This window comes from Protopterus annectens, chromosome 8.part0 (assembly GCF_019279795.1).
Source record: "Protopterus annectens isolate FY-2018-M chromosome 8.part0, PAN1.0, whole genome shotgun sequence".
Taxonomy (NCBI): Eukaryota; Metazoa; Chordata; order Ceratodontiformes; family Protopteridae; genus Protopterus; species Protopterus annectens.
Window position 1 is genome coordinate 1,106,344,969 of NC_056741.1, and position 21,445 is coordinate 1,106,366,413.

The 21,445-nt window shown below is 34.1% G+C and overlaps 1 protein-coding gene across 3 annotated transcripts in view; it reads right to left on the reverse strand.

Moving 5' to 3' along the window:
* POGZ (pogo transposable element derived with ZNF domain) overlaps positions 1 to 21,445 on the reverse strand; it is a 2,357,128-nt gene that overhangs the window by 2,047,396 nt on the left and 288,287 nt on the right. For all 3 annotated transcript variants that reach the window (XM_044080634.1, XM_044080633.1, XM_044080632.1), the window contains exon 5: positions 19,821 to 19,908. In XM_044080634.1, the coding sequence (XP_043936569.1) occupies positions 19,821 to 19,908 (88 nt within the window). The remainder of the gene's footprint in view (positions 1 to 19,820; positions 19,909 to 21,445) is intronic.

A 21,445-nucleotide genomic window follows, 5' to 3' on the forward strand; every position in this document is an offset into this window, starting at 1 on the left:
AACTATTACCTCCCCCACCATGATCCATAAAACCAACAATAAAGAAACCACCTTAGACTGGATACTAATAGTTATCCCCGTACATATAAAGCAGGTACCCTTCCAGATGACATCAGTGACCATTCACTGACCTATATAATCAGACAAAAGATCAACACTCCCAAACCATCCATATATAGAACTATTTGATCCAACAAAAATTTTAATCCTGATAGAGTCCAAACTGAACTTAATACATGTGATTGTTCACCCCTAAAACACCTTCAATTAGATGAAGTAGTGTCTTACTTTAATACCAAATTTTTAGGAATCCTAGACTACCATGCCCCTACTCGCTCTGTCAGAAATAGGACTAAAATTGCTCCATGGCTTACAAAAGAGACAAGGAATAAAATTATACTAAGAAATAAAATCTGGGCCAAATGGTGAACAACTAAAAACCCAACAGATCATCAAATATTAGACCGCTGAGAAATGCTACCAAAAAATAAATACTTCTAGACAAAAAAACTTTTACTATCATATCCAGCAAACTCACCAACATAAATCACAAAAATTCTGGACATGTATAGTCTCTTACATCCTGCTCACTCCAAAACACCTACCCCATCAAGCTCCACACATGAGAATCCCAAGCATATTGCTGATGCCTTTAATACCTTCTGTACTGAGGCGGTCCAATCTCTAGCTAATTCACTACCACCTGTTACCACAAGTGTGTCATCTGTCACAACTAGTTTACCTCCCTCATTTCATTTACAACCAGTCCCAACATCCCTCATCTGCACTTTTCTTCAAAAACTCAAACCATGTGCCTCCTCTGCTGACCTTCTACCAGCAGAATATCTGCAAATAGCTGCAAAAGTTGTAGCCTTTCCTATTTCCATCCAAATAAATAGAACCATTACTGAAGGAACCATCTATCTGGAAAATCTCCCACATTATCCCACTTCATAAGGGCGGCAACTTGATTGAACTCCCAAACTATCACCCAATACCCTTACTCTCTCCTTTAACAAAAATAATGGAAAATGCATATACCATCAACTACTAGATCACCTACTCCAAAATAACTTACTAGCTAACTGTCAGCATGGATTTAGGCCTTTCCATAGTACCACCATGGCCCTCTTATCCTTTTCTGACTGCATTAACAAAAATCATAACAACAATACTCTATCCTCTGCACTTTTTATCGACCTCTCAAAAGCCTTTGATATGGTTAACCATCATCTACTTACAAATATACTTAAATCCCTCTCAGTAGCTACACGGGCATTACAATGGTTTAAATCCTACCTAGAAAACAGGCAACAGGCTATGCTTTGGGATAATAATCTAGTCTCATACCTACCTATTACCCTCAGTATTCCTCAAGTCTCAATTTTGGGCCCTCTCCTATTCTCAATTTTTACCAATGATCTAAATGTAAATATTCCTCAAGCTACTTGTATACAATATGCAGATGACTCCACATTAATATGCTCCACTACCTCTTCACCTGAACTCCACTCCCTCACCCAGAAAGTATTTAACATTGTTGAAAACTGGTTCTTACACTGCTGTCTCCTCCTGAATCCCAAAAAGACAAAATTACTGCTCTTCACCCCCACACAAAAGTCCTCCCAGATAGACTTTACAGTTATAGCCAATAATGGCACTGTCATATCTCCAGACCCAACCACCAAACTCTTAGGTGTAACAATAGACCACAATCTTAACTTTGACACACATATCAACACTATTATAAAATCAGTAAATAGAAAACTAGGCTCCCTCTACAGGATTAAATCCTTCCTTACGCCAATAGCTAGAACTACTATTGCCCATACCCATCTTATCTCTACCCTCCTCTATGCCTCACACTTCTATACAAATCTATCAAAAAACAACCTCAACAAACTGGCTACCTTCTACAATAACTTTGCAAGATTTGCTACTGGTTCCTCATTTAGAACCCACCACTGTTAAAACCTAAAGCAACTAGGATTGCTGGAACTACATAATCAGCTTCTATTTCACCAACTTATTATTGCCCACAAGATCCTTTATCATCCCAGTAATACTCCGATACTTACTAGCCTTCTCACCCCCATAACAATCTTACAACCCATTGCTCAGCAAATAAAGTACTAGTAACCACACAAATCTAAAAATAAGGCTGGGGATTCACTGTTGTCCAACACCGTGGGTAAAACCTGGAATCTGCTTCCCTGTAAACTCTCATCCCTTTCCTCTATATTACTTTTCAAAAAGCAACTTAAAGAACACCTCAGAATCCACTGGCTATGCCCATGTAGTTACCCAGACTAATAATCCCCTCTGGCTATGACCTCAAAATCCACTGGCTATGCTCATGTAGTTACCAAGACTAATAATCCCCCTCCAGCCAGGTCTACTGTCTATTTATCTCATTATTGCTATTTTATGTCAAACTCTTTCTTCAGCCTTACAGAGTAGAACCTGTTAAGCTAAAGTTTGTAAAAACTTACTCTTTCACAGAAACCACTACAGACTACTTACTTCTATAGTAAACTTCTTGACTGTATGAACTTGTTTCTACCTAATATATACCAATATTTGCTTTTCTGACTCTTTCTTTTAAAAATATGTTACGTTATAATTTTGCTATGCTGTTATATAACAATTGTATTCTAGTCTGTATAATTACTGTACCTGAAGTTGCTATTATTATTCTTTTTGTGGAGCTTATCTCCCCGGGCTTCTACTAAAAATGGACATATATCCAGTTGGACTAGCCCGATCAACAAATGTAAAATAAATAAATAAATAAAAATCTTTAAATAAAACTAAACTATATACTAATCTAGTAAATGGATTAAAGTATTTAGTTACCAGAAAAACTGCTATCTTTTATTCGCTTCCAACAATTTCAAACTTTATTTTTACTGAATTGCTTGCCCTTGTAGCTTTTATTTAAATTTCTCTCAGTAAATAATGCCCCAATTTATTGATTTATTGCCTTCACCTTTAGTCAGCTTGTATTCATGGAAAGTAAGCAGAGAATGTACTTCTCAACTCACACTGAACATTTATTTGCTAAAGGAAAACAATTCATTACATTGTGGTCTCTCGTTTTAAAACCCACTTGCTTATAAAAAACTTGTCATTAGATTAAGCCAAGGGCATTAATCCAGACATTCACCTATGCAAAAGTAAAAGGAAACATTTCAACTCTACATATATTATAATCAGTCCACTTTTAAACCCCATCCCCCACCCCAAGATTACAGTCTATTAGCCTAGATATGTTTTTGGCCAGCCTTTCTTCTTTTTTTACATTGTAATGCCTGCATTTCTTAAAACTAAAAAAGAAAAAGTACTTGTTTACTTTACTACCTTTATCACATACAACAGTTACTGAAACATATATATAACACAGAGAATTATAACTGGGTCACCAATCAGAACCTGCTTATTATGTGTTCAAGACATGGAAGCCAAGAAATTTACCTCGAGAATAAAATTTGAGAGGTGAATCTTGGCATCCCTATCATGAACACATAATTTATGATTATGAATTGTGATACAATCCTAATTCTTTGAAGTGCATGGAACTTAATATGCTCCATGTACTACTTGTTACATGAAAAAAAATTGCTAAGTGTTTTCCCAGCTTTCCAAGTTTGAAAACACTTAGTGGGCTCTGTCAGAAAGATACTGTAATTTATGTTTACATTTATCTTTCATGCTTCTCAACTGTCGGGATTTTTGCAGGACATTCTGATTATTGCTTCATATTTTTGGTTTGTTCCTCATAAATATATATGTTTTTTGACAAACAACCAAGGATTGAAGTCACTAAATAATGACATACATTTGACTTTCAGAGTTTGTGTCCTTCAGGAAATAAATGCTAACACAAATCTTGCTATTCTAACAGCTAAGTTTGCTTGAGGAAGTTGGGGACATATTACTGGTATGGATAGCAGGCAGAAATAAATCTTTTGTTCTGCTGCTGTCATTAGCTGGACAGTACTGGCATATTTTACAGCCTGCATTAGAGCCAACCTTAACAACCTTTGCAGGGGATGCTTAACAGTTGGTAAGGTCAGGACACACTCCACTCAGGTACTTAACTGGTTTGTTTTTTTTTCGAATATCAGAGCATAATCACTGCACTCCATGACTACATGCAATTTACATCATAAATGATTTGTGCAAATACTGTTAAAATAAAACTTGTTTTAATTATAGTAACTTTTTTCTTTTTTTCTCTGTTTTTGTTTCCTCCATTTTAGTGTCTTTCCAAACATTGATATTAAGTATTAAGTGGGGCATATGCTTGTCAATCTTCCAACAAGCTTAACAAAGTCAACAAAAATCCATTCTTGCTCAGCCACTTTTTTTGTAAAGTTATATTTCAGAAATGTGACTGAAGATTTATAGACTCAGATTTATTCATTAATTTCAGTATTCCTCATCTTCTTCCTAGTCAACTCCATCTCCCAGGCCCAGACTCTGGTTCAATTCCAAGGTACTTGCAATTCTTTTATTCAACTCCTGTGATTTTTTTTCTGTCTGTTAAGCATTTTCCTTTGGAACACTGGAAAAGGTTTCACTGGTAAAGTCTCTCTATCAGCTTTATTATCAGAGTAATGAGAGGCAGACTATCTTTCTATTTGATGGCTCTTTTTTGTTGAACAAACTTTTGTATTTCCTCCTTAAACTGTTCTGCATCAAAAATGACTTTGATCCTTCAGGAAAAAAATATTCTGAAGACAGCTGAATACAACAGCTTGAATCTTACACCTGTCTCTAGACATTTCTTGAGCGCTGGAATAAACTTGCTTCTCTTCTGCTTGGCGTACAGTGAATAATCATTTTTCAAAAATACTCCACTGTCTCCAATTTTTAATACTTTGTCCTTAAGCCACAATTTTGTCAGAGCAATTCTTTCTGCTGGTATGATTGCATTTTTACTAATACAGGTCTTGGCTGCTTTCTCATGACCAGGTTTGGAGCATACACATGATGTGTCCTTTCAATTAACAAATGTGAAATACTGGCCCAGTTACTTATTGGTGCTTTCATATAATTAATACTGCCTGCTCCTTCCAGCTTCCCTGGTACAACAGAAAATCTTAGATTTTCTATAAGTGCTCTGTCCTCTAACTCTACCATTTTTAGAATCGGCTCTTCTTGGGCAGTCTCATACTCAACCAGCCTTTTCTTCATTTTGACATCTATTTCTGCAGTTTTATAAGTTCATCTGAATAGCTATTTAAAGCTTCTTCCATTTTCCAGCCCTGTTTTTTTTGAGTTGATATACTCCTTCAATGTTTCATTTATTTTAATCAGCTCTGGACACATTTGACTTATTTGTTCATCTAAATTACTGGAAGCCATCTTTTGTACCAAAGCTGGAGCTTGAACTACTTTTTGCTGAACAGCTGTAGGATTCTTCCCACTCAGAGTTTTCTCTTCACCTTTTCTAGTGGACTTTCTTTTAGGCTTTCTATGTTTCTTCTTTGCTGGCATCCAGGCAGAGTACTTACTATCTAGTAATGGAACTGTACATCAACAGGCAGAATTACTATCCCCTATCTATCCGTCTCTTTTTCTTACTGGGAGAGCTGAAATTAAGTATGCAGCCATTTTGGGAAAAAAAAAGATTCTTAGAACGTTTAAGACTAGGCAGAAACACCCCCATAGTTCTCCTGCATGCACATCTTCATTAACATGCCACCAACAACATAATACCCCAGTGTCTAACAAGAATATTCAAGTTTCTGGAAACATCCTACTAATTGGTGACTGCATTGTTGGATACATTATTTAATGTATGCTGACTAGGCATAACAAAGACAAGGTTAGATTTAAATGTCTCTCAGGAGCCATGATTACTGACATATCAAGGGTCCTCAGGACTAAAAAAGGGATCAAACTAAATGCTAAGAAATATTGTATAATTTTCTTCTGCATCTTCTTCTGAAAAGAGCAAATTCCTACCACCTGCTGTATCAGTGGTATCCTAGTCTCCAGTGAATCTGTGATCAGGGCCTTAGGCACCTGAGTCAATTTCTCAGTCTACTTTTATCATCATTTATCAACTGTAGTCATGAAATCCGTTTACATCTCACAATTATTTACAAAGGGCATATCATCTAAGACCAAGAAAATAATTTTTCTTCTGTACTTAGTCCTTGGTCTGGTCCTTCACAGAATATAATGCACCTTTTGGCATGTATCTCATTATACACATCAAAAACTTGAAAAAATGTAATGGTTCCTAACAAAAAGGATGCTGGTCCTAAAAAAAATTGTTATCAGGAAAGGCTGGAATCACTATCCCTATACTCTGTGTTGTATAAGCTATTGAGGGGAGACATGTGCCTTGCCTTCCATCCCCTCAGGGACCATATTATCTTGTGACCTCCTATTTCTCAGTATATCAGATAGTGTAGACAAAACTAAACAGATCTCAATTCACATCAGGTAATAAACAAAAATAAATGGAAGTAGAGGTTTATTACTTATCACCTGCCTTTGCTCTAAAACATACCCTTCTTCCATGTCAAGCAACATGATTTCTGGGGGTGTGGCCAAGATGACTAACTGAGAGTAGCAACTGATGAAAGTTATGTGACTGAAAATTTTTTTCTGACAGAAAATATAATAAGAAAATTAAAATTTGGAGACACCTGTTAGCTAATTTTATTCACTAGTAGTTAGAGAAAAGCTGTGATTTTCCTTTCGGAATTTCAACTGCTTGGTTAAGAGAGAAGAGACTTCAATATGAGCCACTCAAGAAATGATACTCAGGATTCTTGTGTTAAAAAAGAAATCCAGGGACTAATATCTAGTATCAGGATGTATTACTTAAAATGAACAAACTGGATATCAAAATACAAGGTTTCATAGAAGAGACCAGAAAGCAGATGGGCCATTTAGATATTCTTATGAAACAAGTGCATACATCAGCAGCGTGGAAGACATTTTAAATTATCATGAAGGGATAATAACTGAAGGTGAGTCTCAGATAATTATTTTAAAACCAAATAACTGGCTCATAAATAAAGTTCATGATTTTGAAAACAGACTGAAAGGAAATAACATTAGAATTTATGGTATACCTGAAAAGTATAAGGGAGACAATATAATAAACTTCTTAACAACCTAGCTACATAAAACATTAAATATACCTGAAACTTAATCTTTTGGAAATGAAAGGGCACATAGATTCCCAAAAACACCTTCAAAGAAGGAAAACTCACAACATTCAATTATAGTTAAATTTATGTCTAGCTTAGACAAAAGATCAAATATTAAAAATAGCGTAGTCAAGCCCACCTATTAAAATATGTGAATATGTAGTCATATTTGACAATAGTTACTCCAGTAAAGTAATGAGTAAAAATCCTGCTCACCACTGATCAAGGAACTTAAAAAGAACAATACTGAAACCGCACTGGTGTTTCCTGCAAAGATCAAATTATTTATTTCTGAGGGAACTAAAATGTTTGACACACTGGCAGAGGCATCCACTTTTGTCAAAAGTGAAATCCTTAATAATACTGTAGAAATGGATTGGAACAGTACATATCTCAAGAGACAGAGTATATTGATTTCCTAGAAAACTGCTTCTAAAATTAAAAAGCTTACAAAAATGTTACTTTTATTCTCTGATTGCAGGACTTTTATTTTCTGAAACAATAGATTTAACGTTGAAGTAAAAGATTTGTATTGGACTTTAAGCTTCAAAACATATCTAAGTATATTTTATATTTTAAGTTAAAACAGTTTTCATGACAAGGAATATAAATGGTTACTTTTACTGTTTAGTATGTTTACAGTGAAAGGCTTAAATAATTTAATTTAACTAAACTTATGAATGTATTTATAAATGTTAAGTACTTCCTAAAAGATAATGTCATTAAATTATAAGCAATAGGACTGGTAACTTTAAGACTATATAAGTTAAGAATTTTATTTTATTTGTTTAACTTTACTTAGTATGTGCATTGTTGGGTTAACTGAATGCCATATCTAAATAATATGCTAACTGGAAGTGTTAAAATGCTGGTGATTTTGTGTTCTTTGTTCTTGTGTAACACATTCCTTTCACTTGTTGTTTATGAACCAATTAACACTTAAAAAGCTTGAGAACAAAATAATGATCCAGTTGTGTGAGAATGCAGGATTCTTGCTTGCTTTGCTTCTTGCCTTGAGCTGTTCTGAAGAAAATCACTGATGTCTGTGAAAACAGAAATTAACTTTCTTTTTCTTTCCTTTTTTCAAGTATATATATGTGAGAAATCCACTCAAAATAATATTTTCTTTTCTTAGAAGTGAAGAATTGGTAAAACAAACCCTTTAGTAATAATTTATATTGAGCTGTTGCTGACATATAATTTGCTTACATTTTTTTGAATGTTAATAGCTTATGCAGTACTGTTATTAACTCTAACTGTACATATTAATTGAAATAAGTAAAGTTAGATGTTTGTAATGATTAGGACAGTTAAAAAGAATTAAAAAGAATGGAAAATTTACAGAGGAAATTAGCAGCTGTTGTGTGCAGTGCGGTACCATTTCACATGCTGTAATCAAATTTAATGTCAGGATGTGAAACTTAGATCAACACAGCAGTTCACAAAGGCTAAAACAAACATTCAAGTTAAACAAACAGATTTTTTTTATATACAGTCAAGGTTGCTTGTAATACTAGAATTAAAAAGAAGAGTAAACATTTCTGAATAATATGCATGTGCACAATGAATGAAATATCTATGTAAGATTAATAAAAGTGCAGTATCAGTAAGTTAAGAAATATACATAATCATACTGTAATCTTTAATAGAGAGATGATGATTAAATAGCTGTTTAGTGTGAGATTTTAAAAATATAAGTTATGCAGAATAAAGCAGAATATTAGTGGGTAAATAAGACAGAAAATATATTCAAATAACAAACTGCTTATAAAGAAGATGTGTATTACATATACCTGTGTATGGCAAAAATGTGAAAACACAAAATCTCATATAATTTACATAGAAAAAAACATACGAAATACTTGAAATATCCTGAACGTTAAAATTTGAAGTTTGGTCATGTGAACTTTAAAGCTTTTTGCACATTGTATGTTATTAGATTCACTAATACTACCTGAAATAACTCATTTCATAAGTAGAGCTGAAATTTAAGTATTATATTGCTGAATAAGTACATCCATTTTGATAGAAAGTAAAGTAGATGTTTCAATATGTTTGAACATGGGAAGGGAGAATGGGATTCAAATTAAGCACATTGTAACTTTTGAATACAATACAGATTGTAAATGTTTTTTTTTTGTTTTTATGCCAAAGAAAGGGCAGGACACTCTCTTTGACCTCAGTAATATATATTTTTTATAAATTAGTTTAATAAGCTAAAGAATTTTTAAATATTTTGATATTTATCATATTCAGAGTGTTACACAATCTTGAGACACTCATACTTTTAAAATTAATTCAGAGCTTTTGTTATGTCTAAAAATCTGTGCATATCTTCTGGCATGCTTAATATATATGTGCATTGATTTTCCTTTTGTATAATAATTTAGTATGATAAGATTACCTGTCACCTGTAGATTTACATATATCTTTATCAATTTAGGTCTCACCTTGTTCTACTTATTTATTTAGAGATTTACTTATAATTGTATTGAATGAGTGAATAATTTAGGCATATTTAATGGATAATTTACGGATAATTTGTACTACTGTTACATAAATAGGTATATAGTACACTATTTGTTGGAATATTTAATATTTTTTATTAATAGAAGAGGATTATTAAACTTTTATGTAGTAATGGGGGAATAGTTTTAAATGGCAAAATATATAACTCATTCTCTTATTATTTAACTTGTATATAATATATTAATTATTTGTAAGTCATAGTAGGTTTTGGCTAGTTTTTTGATGAATTTTTAGGTAGTGGTAGGTAGAAAGATACTATAGTAGTTTGTCTATTCAACAGGCAAACTAGGAACTTAGTTAGCCATGTCAGGTTGTGCTTAATTAGTAATAGATACAGTTACATCTGTAGACTTGTTTTTGTTATTTACGAGTTTAAGTAGTGTAGTTTGCAGAAAGGAAGAATTCAAAAAAATGTGGAATGTTAAGAGGGCTCCTGCATGTATATCATGAGACATTTCCCTGTGAGCTACATCGCTGAAACTAGAAGGCTGCAGCACTGCTTCACTGTAGAGCAATCCGGCTGAAAAGCACAATCGTTGATGCTGTGCTCTAGGACAAGAAACAAGGAACATTGTGACGATCCCTTAGAACAGCTACCATAACTAAAGTTGTTCTTATTTCAGTAAATTTCCCCACTGCCTTTACAATTCATTTGTTAAAATAGAAGTTTTGCTTATAAGAACAACAAATCTTTGAAATGGTTATTTTGCTATGAGAAAGATAGGAGGGCAGGTATAGTATCTCAAAGGGTCTGCACTTTTGGATGCCAAAGATGTAATTTTTGCTCCTATATGGCCAACAGTAATAAATTTGTCCATCCTACTACAAAAAAGTTTTATGAATTCCCACATTATGCTGACTGTAGGACCACAGGTGTGATATATTTAGCATTTTGTGTTAAATGTCCTGCTTTCTATGTAGGGAAAATGAATCAGACTTTAAGAGAACGCGTTAGCGAACATCTCTAAGCGATCAATAAAGAGGATGAGAGTAATGCACTTGCCAGGCTTGTTTGTAGTAAGGGGCTGACTCACAAGTTTGAGTTTATGGTGTTGGAATTCATCTTTAGGAGCCCTTGATTAGGTAACATTAAAAATATAACACAGAGATCCAAAACAAAATGTATTATTAAGCTTCAAGCTGACAAGGCATTCAGCTTGAATGATAAAGTATCTGAAAGCCAATTTTAACAGATACATCATTAAATAACTAGGCTTTTGTAGTATTTGGTTTATATATATATATATATATATATATATATATATATATATACACACACACACACACACACACACACACACACATATATAGTTTCAGTTCATAATCTCAAAATGCTGAAATACCGAATTTCAGCATTCCGAGACCATGAAGCCGAAAAGTCAGAATGCTGAAAGTGCATAAGAGCAAATTTGAATATCTCGAATCCACGCTTATGCATTTCCGGTACGTTGTGCGTAGTGTTATGGTGCCTGAAATTGCAGGTGAGTGAGTGTTTGTGTGTGTTTTTGTACATTGTATGTATGGGTAAGGGTAGGAAGGTGTATGTATGAGTGTAAGTGTTGGATTCGTTGGTGTTTGTGTATGTGTGATGTGTATTTGTGTGTGAGCGAGTGGAGAATGCCATGGTGTGAGTTTTTTTTTTTTGTGTTATGTGCGATCTCAGAGTTGGTATATATACGTAGGGGGGTGTGGGGTGCAGGGGTGCTTGCTCCCCTACTTATATGTAGTGTAGGGTTGCGTGATTTCTGTGCTGTGGGTGGAATGGTGTGTGTGTTATGTGGTGTATGTATGTTTGTAATTGTGTGATTCGTGATTGTGGTTTTCGGTATTGTGAATGGTTTGGCTTCATGGTCTTGGAATGCTGAAATTCGGTATCTCAGCATTTCGAGATTATGCAGTGAAACCATATATATATATATATATATATATTATTGTTTTAGTTTAATAGTCTTATTTAGTTGTCTTTTAGTTTTTTTATGAGTTATTTTTATGTCTGCACATATATGTATTTGTATTTAGTAGGAATCTTTGTTAACAGATTAGCTGGTATCAATGTCATTTTTATTACTATTGCCCATTGTTTTTGTGAGCCTTTAGCTCTATTTGCATATTCAATTGTAAGGTTTAATGAGATAAGTGATATTATTGGTTAGAGTTGGATGATCTATTATTGAAGTGTTTTACCTTTTTGTATTTAAGTAACACCTGCTATGAATAGTACTAATGAAGTCTGAAGAAGCGTCTTACTTAGGATGTGAAAGCACTCACTTTTTGCACTTTTTAATTGTGCAACTAATAAAGTTCTATAAAAAAGCTGTGTTTGTGACCTTTATGTTTTTTTGGATATTCACGTTGATACACTGAGAGGCTTGTTATTCTCTGGAGCTTCTGTTTTTGTAATTTTCTTACTAAAGATTAAACAGGATTTATAGTCAATAGATTAACACATGTTAATATAAAAAGAGCAGTAACTATTCTAGATTTAGTAAAAGGAATGAACAAGAAATTGGTTCTAATTAGCTTAGCTATCGAGAGAGCTTTTGATTCTGCAGATTGGAACTACTTGATTAAAACTTTAAAAGCATTTGCATTTCCAGAACAATTTATTGGAATATTTAAAAAAAATGTATAGATGCTGCAAAGCATATCCTAAAATTGAATCTTACATTTCTCCTGGATTCACATTAAACAAAGGCACAAAGCAAGCGTCTCCATGTTCTCTCTATTATTTGTATTAGTTATCGAGCCCTTAGCAATAGCATAAGAAGCAATACAAAAACTGCTGGATTCTCAGTTAACAAGGATGTCAATCTAAAATACAGTTTTAGCAGATGATATTTTATCAATTGTTGGAGAATTGAATTATTCAATTGAAGAAATAGATGAGGAAAATGAAAAATTTCAAGAAGTATTGCTGCTGAAATTTAATAACAATAAAATGAAAATTTTGTGTTAAATCAATTACTGGATAGTAACTTTTTAGGATAAATATAAATATAATTGAGAAGAAAAAGAGCTAAAATATTTATGAATAAAATATACCAAGATGTGAGTAAGATTATTAATAATAATTCTGAAAAAAATAATTGAAGTATTACTTCTTCTTAAAAACAGAATGAATGTTTTAACTTCTGAAGATAGGTTAGTACTTATTAAAATGATTATATAACCAAGATTATATAAATATTGCATTCAATAGCTTTAATACCTGACAAGAAAACTTTTAAAGTAAAATTGAAAAAAGGGTTAATTTCATCCTAAAAAGTGGAGAATTGATTATAGAAATCATATAGGATTATGGGAGTATAGTGGTACTAGTTTCCTAGATGTAGAATCTTATTCTGTTGCTGCAATTTGTAACTCTAGTATACTCTGATTAGGCTCCAATTACACTAGTCATTGGAAAACCATTCAGGAGCAGATTTTACTAAATTCTTATAATTTATCAAATATGATAAATTAGAAATATGTAACAATCCTTTCTTCTCGTTAATAAAATTTAACTTAGAAGGAAATTAATTTCAATCTCTGGACTCTGCATATCTGAAATCAATTCTTAAAACAGTTAAGATATATGTTTGTAAAACTCCATTAATATCAAAACGGAAATTTTTGTGCTTTCCCATTACACACACTTTTAGATTTAAGGAAGTTCAGAAAAATGTTAAAATAAATTTACTAAAAAGGCATGGATTAGTATTTTGGTCTGATTGCTTTGAAAAAGGAAAAGCTAAGTTACCAGAATATTTAATGAAAGATAATAACTTGGATGAATCTGTTAACCAGTTAATATTATCCATCAGTAATAAATTAAATGAATTTGTAGATAATATGAGTAAAGAGGAACAGAACAATATTCCTCCATTATATGAACATATGGATACCATAATCAAGGGTAAACCGACCAAGTTATATAAGTTAATTATAAATAGTAATAATTTTGATGAAAATATAGTAGTGGATTAAATGACTCAATAGATAGTAAGAATAAAACTTTGTTACTTAAATTAGTCAAACGTCTTCAGGTTTATACTGGAAAGTTTTTTTATGTAAAAAAAATATATATACATTCATATATATATATATATATATATATATATATATATATATATATATGTGTGTGTGTGTGTGTGTGTGTGTGTGTGTGTGTGTGTGTGTATATATATACATATATATATATATATATATATATATACATATATATATATATATATATATATACATACATATATACATGTATATATATATATATATATATATATATATATATATATATGTATATATATATATATATATATATATATATATATACATACACATAGAATGTTTATTTCTTATAAAATCTCTAAGTTTAGTAAAATGACTTCTTCCATCTGTTGGAGATGTACTAAAGAAGTAAAAGCTAAATGGACACACATGTCCAATGTATATTGGGAAGAGAAAACTAAGTTTTTAAAGGGGTTATGGTCTGATAGTTTTTCTTTAAGTAGATCATTAATACTAATGAATGTTGTACTTCCTTAATTTCTAAAAGCTAAACAACCAAAACTGTTCTGGAGTGTCTTGGCAGTAGCTAGAAAAGTTATTACAAAAATAGAAGTCAAATTCAATTCCCACATTCAAAGAATGTTTAAATTTAACAGCAATACTATGTAAAACTGAAAAAGAAGTGATTAGAACAAAATCAAGTAATCATACTAAGACTTTTAGCAGTTGAGATAACCTTGAAATGTTACTATTGAAATACCAATACTCTTATTGTGTTAACTGTATAAAATTACAGTATTACTGTATAAAAATACCTTAATTATTCAATATATTCAATATATTCCTAAGATTGTATAACATACAATACATAACTTTTGTTTTTTTTTTGAAAGCCCTCAAACAGAACAAACAACCCCCAAAACCTATTAACTTAATAGCAACACACAAAACTCTGTACATCTTCAAATATTGAAGGCTTTGCTTCCTAATAAGAACAAAAGTTATATGTTGATAGCCACACATACAGGCTAGAGTTAACCAAAAAGAAAGATTAGTCATGCTAAGACGCATGGAACTGTCTGTGCTATTACTAAGTACTATTTGATTTTATATATCTGTATAGCTCTCCCACCTGAGAAAACACGAGTATTTCCAGTAAACACTTTCTCCAAGCCATTTCTCTTTATCAAACTGTCTTCTAGTGACATGCAATCAAGACACAAAACGGCTAAGGGTACCTTGTTTAGCAGAAAAAAGCCTTACAATATTCAATATTCTTTTTCATGTACATGCTTTGTAATAAACTTGTTACTGGATAACGCCTGGAGTATTAGCCCAGTCATTTCTCTATGCAAGCATGGGAAAAAGCACACTGATTTTTCTTTTGTCGTACTCTCTTAACCAAAACTTTCCTCTCCCTCCCCTCTTTTTCTTTTTTTTTTTTTTTACATTGCAGCGCCTACATTTCTTAAACATGAATAAAGAAAAAGAGAGAAGAAGGGAGAAAAAGAAAAAAAAAAGAAAAAGTACCAGTCTGTATTAGATTCCCATTGCATTTCAAAAAAAAAGAGAAAACTTTTCTTCAAGTATAATTGATTTTGTCTTATCTCTTAAAGCTCTCTAGCTGGGAAAACCCCTGACTGCTTTCAGAGAACAATATATCCTTGCCAGTTTCTCTTTGTTTTCTTTTCCCTCAGCCAATCTCCTTCTACCAGACTGTCTCCAGTTTCTCTTTATCAGATTGTCTCCACAGAGACATGAGAACCAGACAGCCAGTTTCTCTTTATTAGATTGTTTCCAAGAAATATGAGGAACAGCTGCAGAATTGCTCCTAAGTATACATGAATTTGCTAGAAAAAAAGCCTCATAATATTCAATATTCTTTTTCATTTACTTGCTCTTTCTTAAAACTAATGAGTCTAAGGTCCTTAATCCAGTCATTTCCCCATGCAAGAATGAGAAAAAGGACATTAATTTTAACTTTGTCATGCCTTTTTAACCAGACTCTTGTTTACATTCCATTGCCTGTATTTCTCAAAACTGTACAAGAAGAAAGAGAGACAAGAGGAGAGAAAGACAAACAACAACACCTGTCCACAACCCCCCACACCTAAAAATAGCATGCAAAGAAAACCACACACAAAAAATACAGTACTACCAAGAAAAGAAAATGCCTTCTCCACTCACAGTTAGCATTCTCCTCTCTCTTCTCCTCCTCCCCAAAGCATTTTCCAAACATTAATAACATGAAGTAGGGCATATACTTTAGAGTCCCCCACAAATCTAACAAATTTTGAAAAAGTGCAATATTTCACATTTTCATGTTCTGTCATATTTCACAAATATAATTATTGCATTGTAATCCCAGGTTAAGTTACTGGTTTTATTACTGTTCTTCTCCAGCACCCAAATCCTGTCTCTGCTTCATTTCCAATGTATCATTGATTCTTTTAGCCAACTGTCATGCTCCCTTCCTTCTCTCCAACATTTTCTGTAGAAGTACTGGAAAAGGTTTTACAGGTGCAGTCTCTCTTTGGTCTCTATTACCAGAAGAATAAGAAGCAGAATCTCCTTCGGTTTCACAGCTCACTTTTTGTTGGACAAACTTTTGTATTTCCTCCTTATCATGCACTTCATCAAAAAGTTGTTCCTACAGGGAAGAATACCTTAAAGACAACTGGATATAGCGGTTTGAATCTCACATCTGTATCTCGACATTCCCTGAATAGTAAAAATAATTTACTCATCTTCTGCCTGGTGTACAATGAGTAATTATTCAACACAAATACTCTGTTGTCTCCCAGTTTTAGTATTTTGTTCTTGTGCCACAGTTTTTGTCAGAATCAGCTCCTTCTGTTGGGTAGAATTGCATCTTTATTATTAAAGGTCTAGGTTTGCTAGTAGATTTTGTTTTGTGTGTGATCCACTGCACACAATTTGTTTTCAAGGGAACATAGCTCTTTTAAAAGTATTGCTTGAAGACAGAATATTAGTTACCTTTGATAAGAAGTTTATTTCCACATACCACAGGAATGTTACATATTTGGCATTTAATGTGAGCCTGTGACTGGTATACCAAGAGCTGTTTTGGCCCTGCTGGAGTATCTGAGTTTGACTATGCCACCCAGTTTGCAGTCATCAGCAATCCTTTGACATTTGGTAGACGCTGAACATCTGCAAGAATAGGACAGAGCCCTTTGGAGCCTTGCTGGTGAGATACCCCCCCCCAGATCTCATAAGTATCACCTACCTCAACCCCCAGATCTCATAAGTATCACCTACCTCAACGGTGTGGTTCTCTGGAAAACTACATTAGAGTAAGGTTGGAGTGTTTAGCTACAATATCAGCATGTGGGATGGTTTGAAAATCTTTGGTGAGGTCAAGGGGTTTAGTATGGACTGCCAGGCCTTGAACCAGAGCTTTAGTAACCCCTTCATTGAAAATGACTAGGCTTAATAGGCAAACCCTAACTTTGTACAAGCATTTGCAGATTACCTATGTCATTGTTTATTAGATTGGTAAGTATATGCTCCATAACTTTATAAATGATACTTATAAAGCTAACATATGCATAACTACTGAGACTGTCATGGGGCTGACTTTGTTCAGTGGTACCTACCACTAAGGCTGTTCTCTATGACTTAGGAACATAACATGTGGTGACACTTAAACTGAAGGTTTAAGAGGGGTTGGGCTGAATGGCATTTGACATTTACCAGCAGATAGCTAATGATTTTATCAAGTTCCATGGTGATAATATTTTTGACTTTGGATATATATATGATACAGCCCACTAAAAATTGATTTTGGGTGTGTTGGATTTACTGGAAATGTTAGAACATGTTTTGCCTGTGAGGTATGACATCTTGAGGTGTCTTATCCCAGGACTGGGGAATTAAACAAACACAAACATGAAAAAATGTAATTAAATGTTAACTTTTAGTGAATGGAAAATAACCAAAACAAAGTAAGGGTTGTTCACTACAAATAGAAGAAAGAACAAAACAGTGAAATTTCTAAACTAAATGAAAATATGAATGGAATTTGTTTCACTATGCTTTAAACTGCAGCACAGGCTATTGGCTCATTCCATTTCATCACAAAACAGTTTATTCATAACAGAAAAGAATACAGATCTTGTAGCAGAGATCAATAAAAAAACACATTTTTTAAATGGTTCAACTCTTCTTTTTCAAGGCAAAAGAGAGTGCAGTATAACAGGTTTACGCATAAACTTCAGAAATAAAAGACTATCTTCCTCTCACCGCCAAGTGGAAGCCCTTCTTTTGTTAGACTCACTAGCAGCAGAATTAATAGTGCATCACAACATGATCCAGTCAGTCTTTCATTCAGAATTTTCCCCAGAACCTTGCATTCCTTAGCTTTAGGATAACATCTATCAGCCTTCAGTTTTAAAGAAAATCCAATGGGCAAAATATTCCTTCTTCTTAGGAAATGACTGCTTGCTCAAAGTCACTCACGTTTCCTCCCAAGAACAGAATTTTTAAATTTCCCTCTAATTACAACTCCACCCTGCATTAGTTATCTTTAACTACAGATGTGCCTTGTCTTAGTTTCTGGAGGGAATTAACCCTTTCTGTACTTGCAACCACTTAGGGATCTTAGGCCACACCAAAACCAAGTAAGACTTACTAAAGTATAATCCATCTGCAGTCCAGCCATGGAATGTATTATAGAGGATATTGAGAGAAACTTCAGCATCAGAGTGTGGGACTATATTGGCAGTAAGTTCAGTACAGTAATGTGCATAATTTTTAAGTTTCCCAATGTAACTGAAAAAAAGTCTTGTGGTTATCTTATTATACCAGGACATGCACTCCTACATGGTATGTCTGAGGGTTTTTACTTATCAGTTTAATTTTCTTTAATATTGGGAAAATGGGAATTTATTACAAATAGCTTATTTCTGAATCTGTTATTTTTATGGGGATGGGAACAGACTCCTTGATGTATCTGTCCATAAGTTGGTAAAATTTTGAGGAATATGCAATGCCATAATATAGTGGATCATTTGGAAAACTGCATCACTTATAATTGTCAAGAAGGTCTGTAAATAAGATGAATTTTGTTTTGGAGTAGTCCCAAAATACTGTGTTTTTTGTGGGGTTTCAAAATATGTTTTAAGCTTGAAAGCTACTACCGTATGGTTGGATTCTACTAATGAAGTAGTGACATTTTGGGTAGTACAGAAAGAGGGGAGGTTGGTACAGACAAAGTCAAGAAAAGTATCACCTCTGGTGGGGTTACTAAGAAAGTAGTGACATTAGGGGTAAGTACCAGAAGAGGAGAAGTTAGTATGGCCAAAATCAAAAGATTATCACCCTTGGTGGAGTTCTACTTATTACATGCAAGCTGGCATTCTTGTCTTCAGAAAACCAACAAGCTTCTTGCAAAATACAGAAGTGCAGAATTAAAATAATGAAACATTCTATAACACAAAGATCAGACAGAAGCAACCACATACGAAGGTGTGAAACATGGTCTACTATCAATTTCCATTCACAGATTCAAATAATTAAACCAGATGACACAGATAAGTCAATAGGCCAAGTAACTTCTCTATGGTAGCCAGTCTATGGTACAGTTATTTTTTGTTCCCCTTCTGCTTCATTCTTTCTGGCTTTCCAATGCCTAGTCTATCACTGGGCCTACCAGGCTCTCCTAATGCCCCTAGTCTATCTCCATTCTACAGCTGGAGCCAGTGTGGAGCCTAAGGGCATCTTGGGGGGGGGGGGTATACCACTGACTGCGTCCACTGGGGGATTTATTTTCACATATGACCTACCTCTTGGTATCTTCCCCTCCTCTGCATTTGCCTATTACAAGAGTTACTCCCCTCTCTGGACATGAACACCATCCCCCTGGGATGGACATGTTCACCCTCCCCATCAATGCCCCATATGCCCAAACTGCTACTTGAACCTGGGTCACCAGGGCTGTAGCTGGGGCTTTATCCCTCTATGTTATAGTGTTGGCTACACAACATTTTGTTTTTTTTTATTTTTGTGAAATAACCAATGGTTTATCCTTCATTCTTTTTAGTGTTTGATATTTTTTTAATCAGAAATGTAAACAAACATCAGGCAATGCAATTACAATCCATTTACCTCTTTATTAAGGTCTTTCGTTAACTTCACATAGAGACAGCCCTGCCCAGAGATGTCCCTCACGTTTGAAAAGTTCCACTCTGAATCCCTGCAAAATAAGATTAACAAGCATTATCTCTGTCCTGAAGTCTAAAATCACCCCAAGTTAGTTTACTCCAAAGTTTAGCAAATCTGCTTTCCTTCCATTCTTCACCTTGATTAAAATCAGCTTCAGAGACCGAAGGACCCTACAGAAGCTTCACTTTTTTGAAGGTTAGCTACATCTGTGCATATAATCAACATGCAGCACAATGCATGTTTCACAACTATTAGACTCAAAACCACAAAACAGATAATTATCAATGGAAAAACTATTGAAATTGTTAAGAAGAAAGGAGAAAATGTAATGTAAGAGATAACTGATGACTGGCAAGCCTGGGAGGTGTTAAATGCAAAGTAACCGTAATAAAGATGTTACTCTGAGAGAGTGAGGATGAAAACAGACAGACTGACTATGATACATGACTACATCAACCTCCTTCAATAGCCACCAGCTATTTTTTTCCTTGTAGCAGAGAATGGAACTGCCACACATCATAAAAATGACATTAAATTAAAAACTATAGAAAAAAAATCAGAGGTGCTTACTTGTAGAACTAGCACTTGAGTCTAGTCTGCATACCAGCTTGAGTACTATATCAGACATGCATAAACTCTCCTGCTTACAAAGTGAAGATACAGGAACAATTCAAGTGACATAGGAAGCACATTATAACAACAGCGACATGACAATTAATTTCAGCAGTAAACAGAGTTTGGCCCAATAAATATGACTGCAAGGGCATAAATCCACTGTTATCGCTTTGTATGTGAAAGTAAGCAGCAAAGTAATGTGCTACCTTTGATTCTGTAACTTAAATGCAACACTGTATTTAATAATCACAGAGCTGAATTTTACCAGGATATATTATTTTTCATCAAGCCCCATTTCAGTGATAACCCAGTTCAGCAAATGGACTGTAAGGAACAGACGGTTCAATGTTGGGGGGCAGGGGTGGCAAGCTACTAAGCTCATTCTGCAGGGGATGTTTACTCCTTTGCTTAATATATTCAGCATTGAGATCATTTAACTTTATCATAGGTTCATAGGTTGGTACTAGGCTATAGGCCCTAGGGCCTATACAAGCCTAGCCATAACAATTCCCTGGCTATTTCTTCTCACAATATTTACTTCCCTGGACCCCTGTCTAGCAGGGCGACTGACGTGATCCCTGGGGTAAATTTCCTATTTTCCATCCAATCGTCAAGGTTCCTTTTGAAGAGGGCCAAAGAGACGCTCTGCTTGACATGTATGGGCAGTCTATTCCAGAGTCTGGGGAGTCTCTGGGTCAGGAACCTATCCCTCTAGCATGTTTTGTTCATTGTGATGACAAGGTTTAGATCCCTGGAACGTGTGGCTCTGAGGGATTGTGATTTCTTTAAGTGTAGCATGTCCAACAGCTCTGGGTTTGACATGGCCTTGTATGTTAAGCAGAGATCACCTTTGAGTAGACGATATGCGACAGAATATACCTGGAGTTTTTTTAGACAGTCAGCATAGGGCTTCTGCTTTAAACCTGTGATTCTTTTAGTGAGGTATTTCTGCA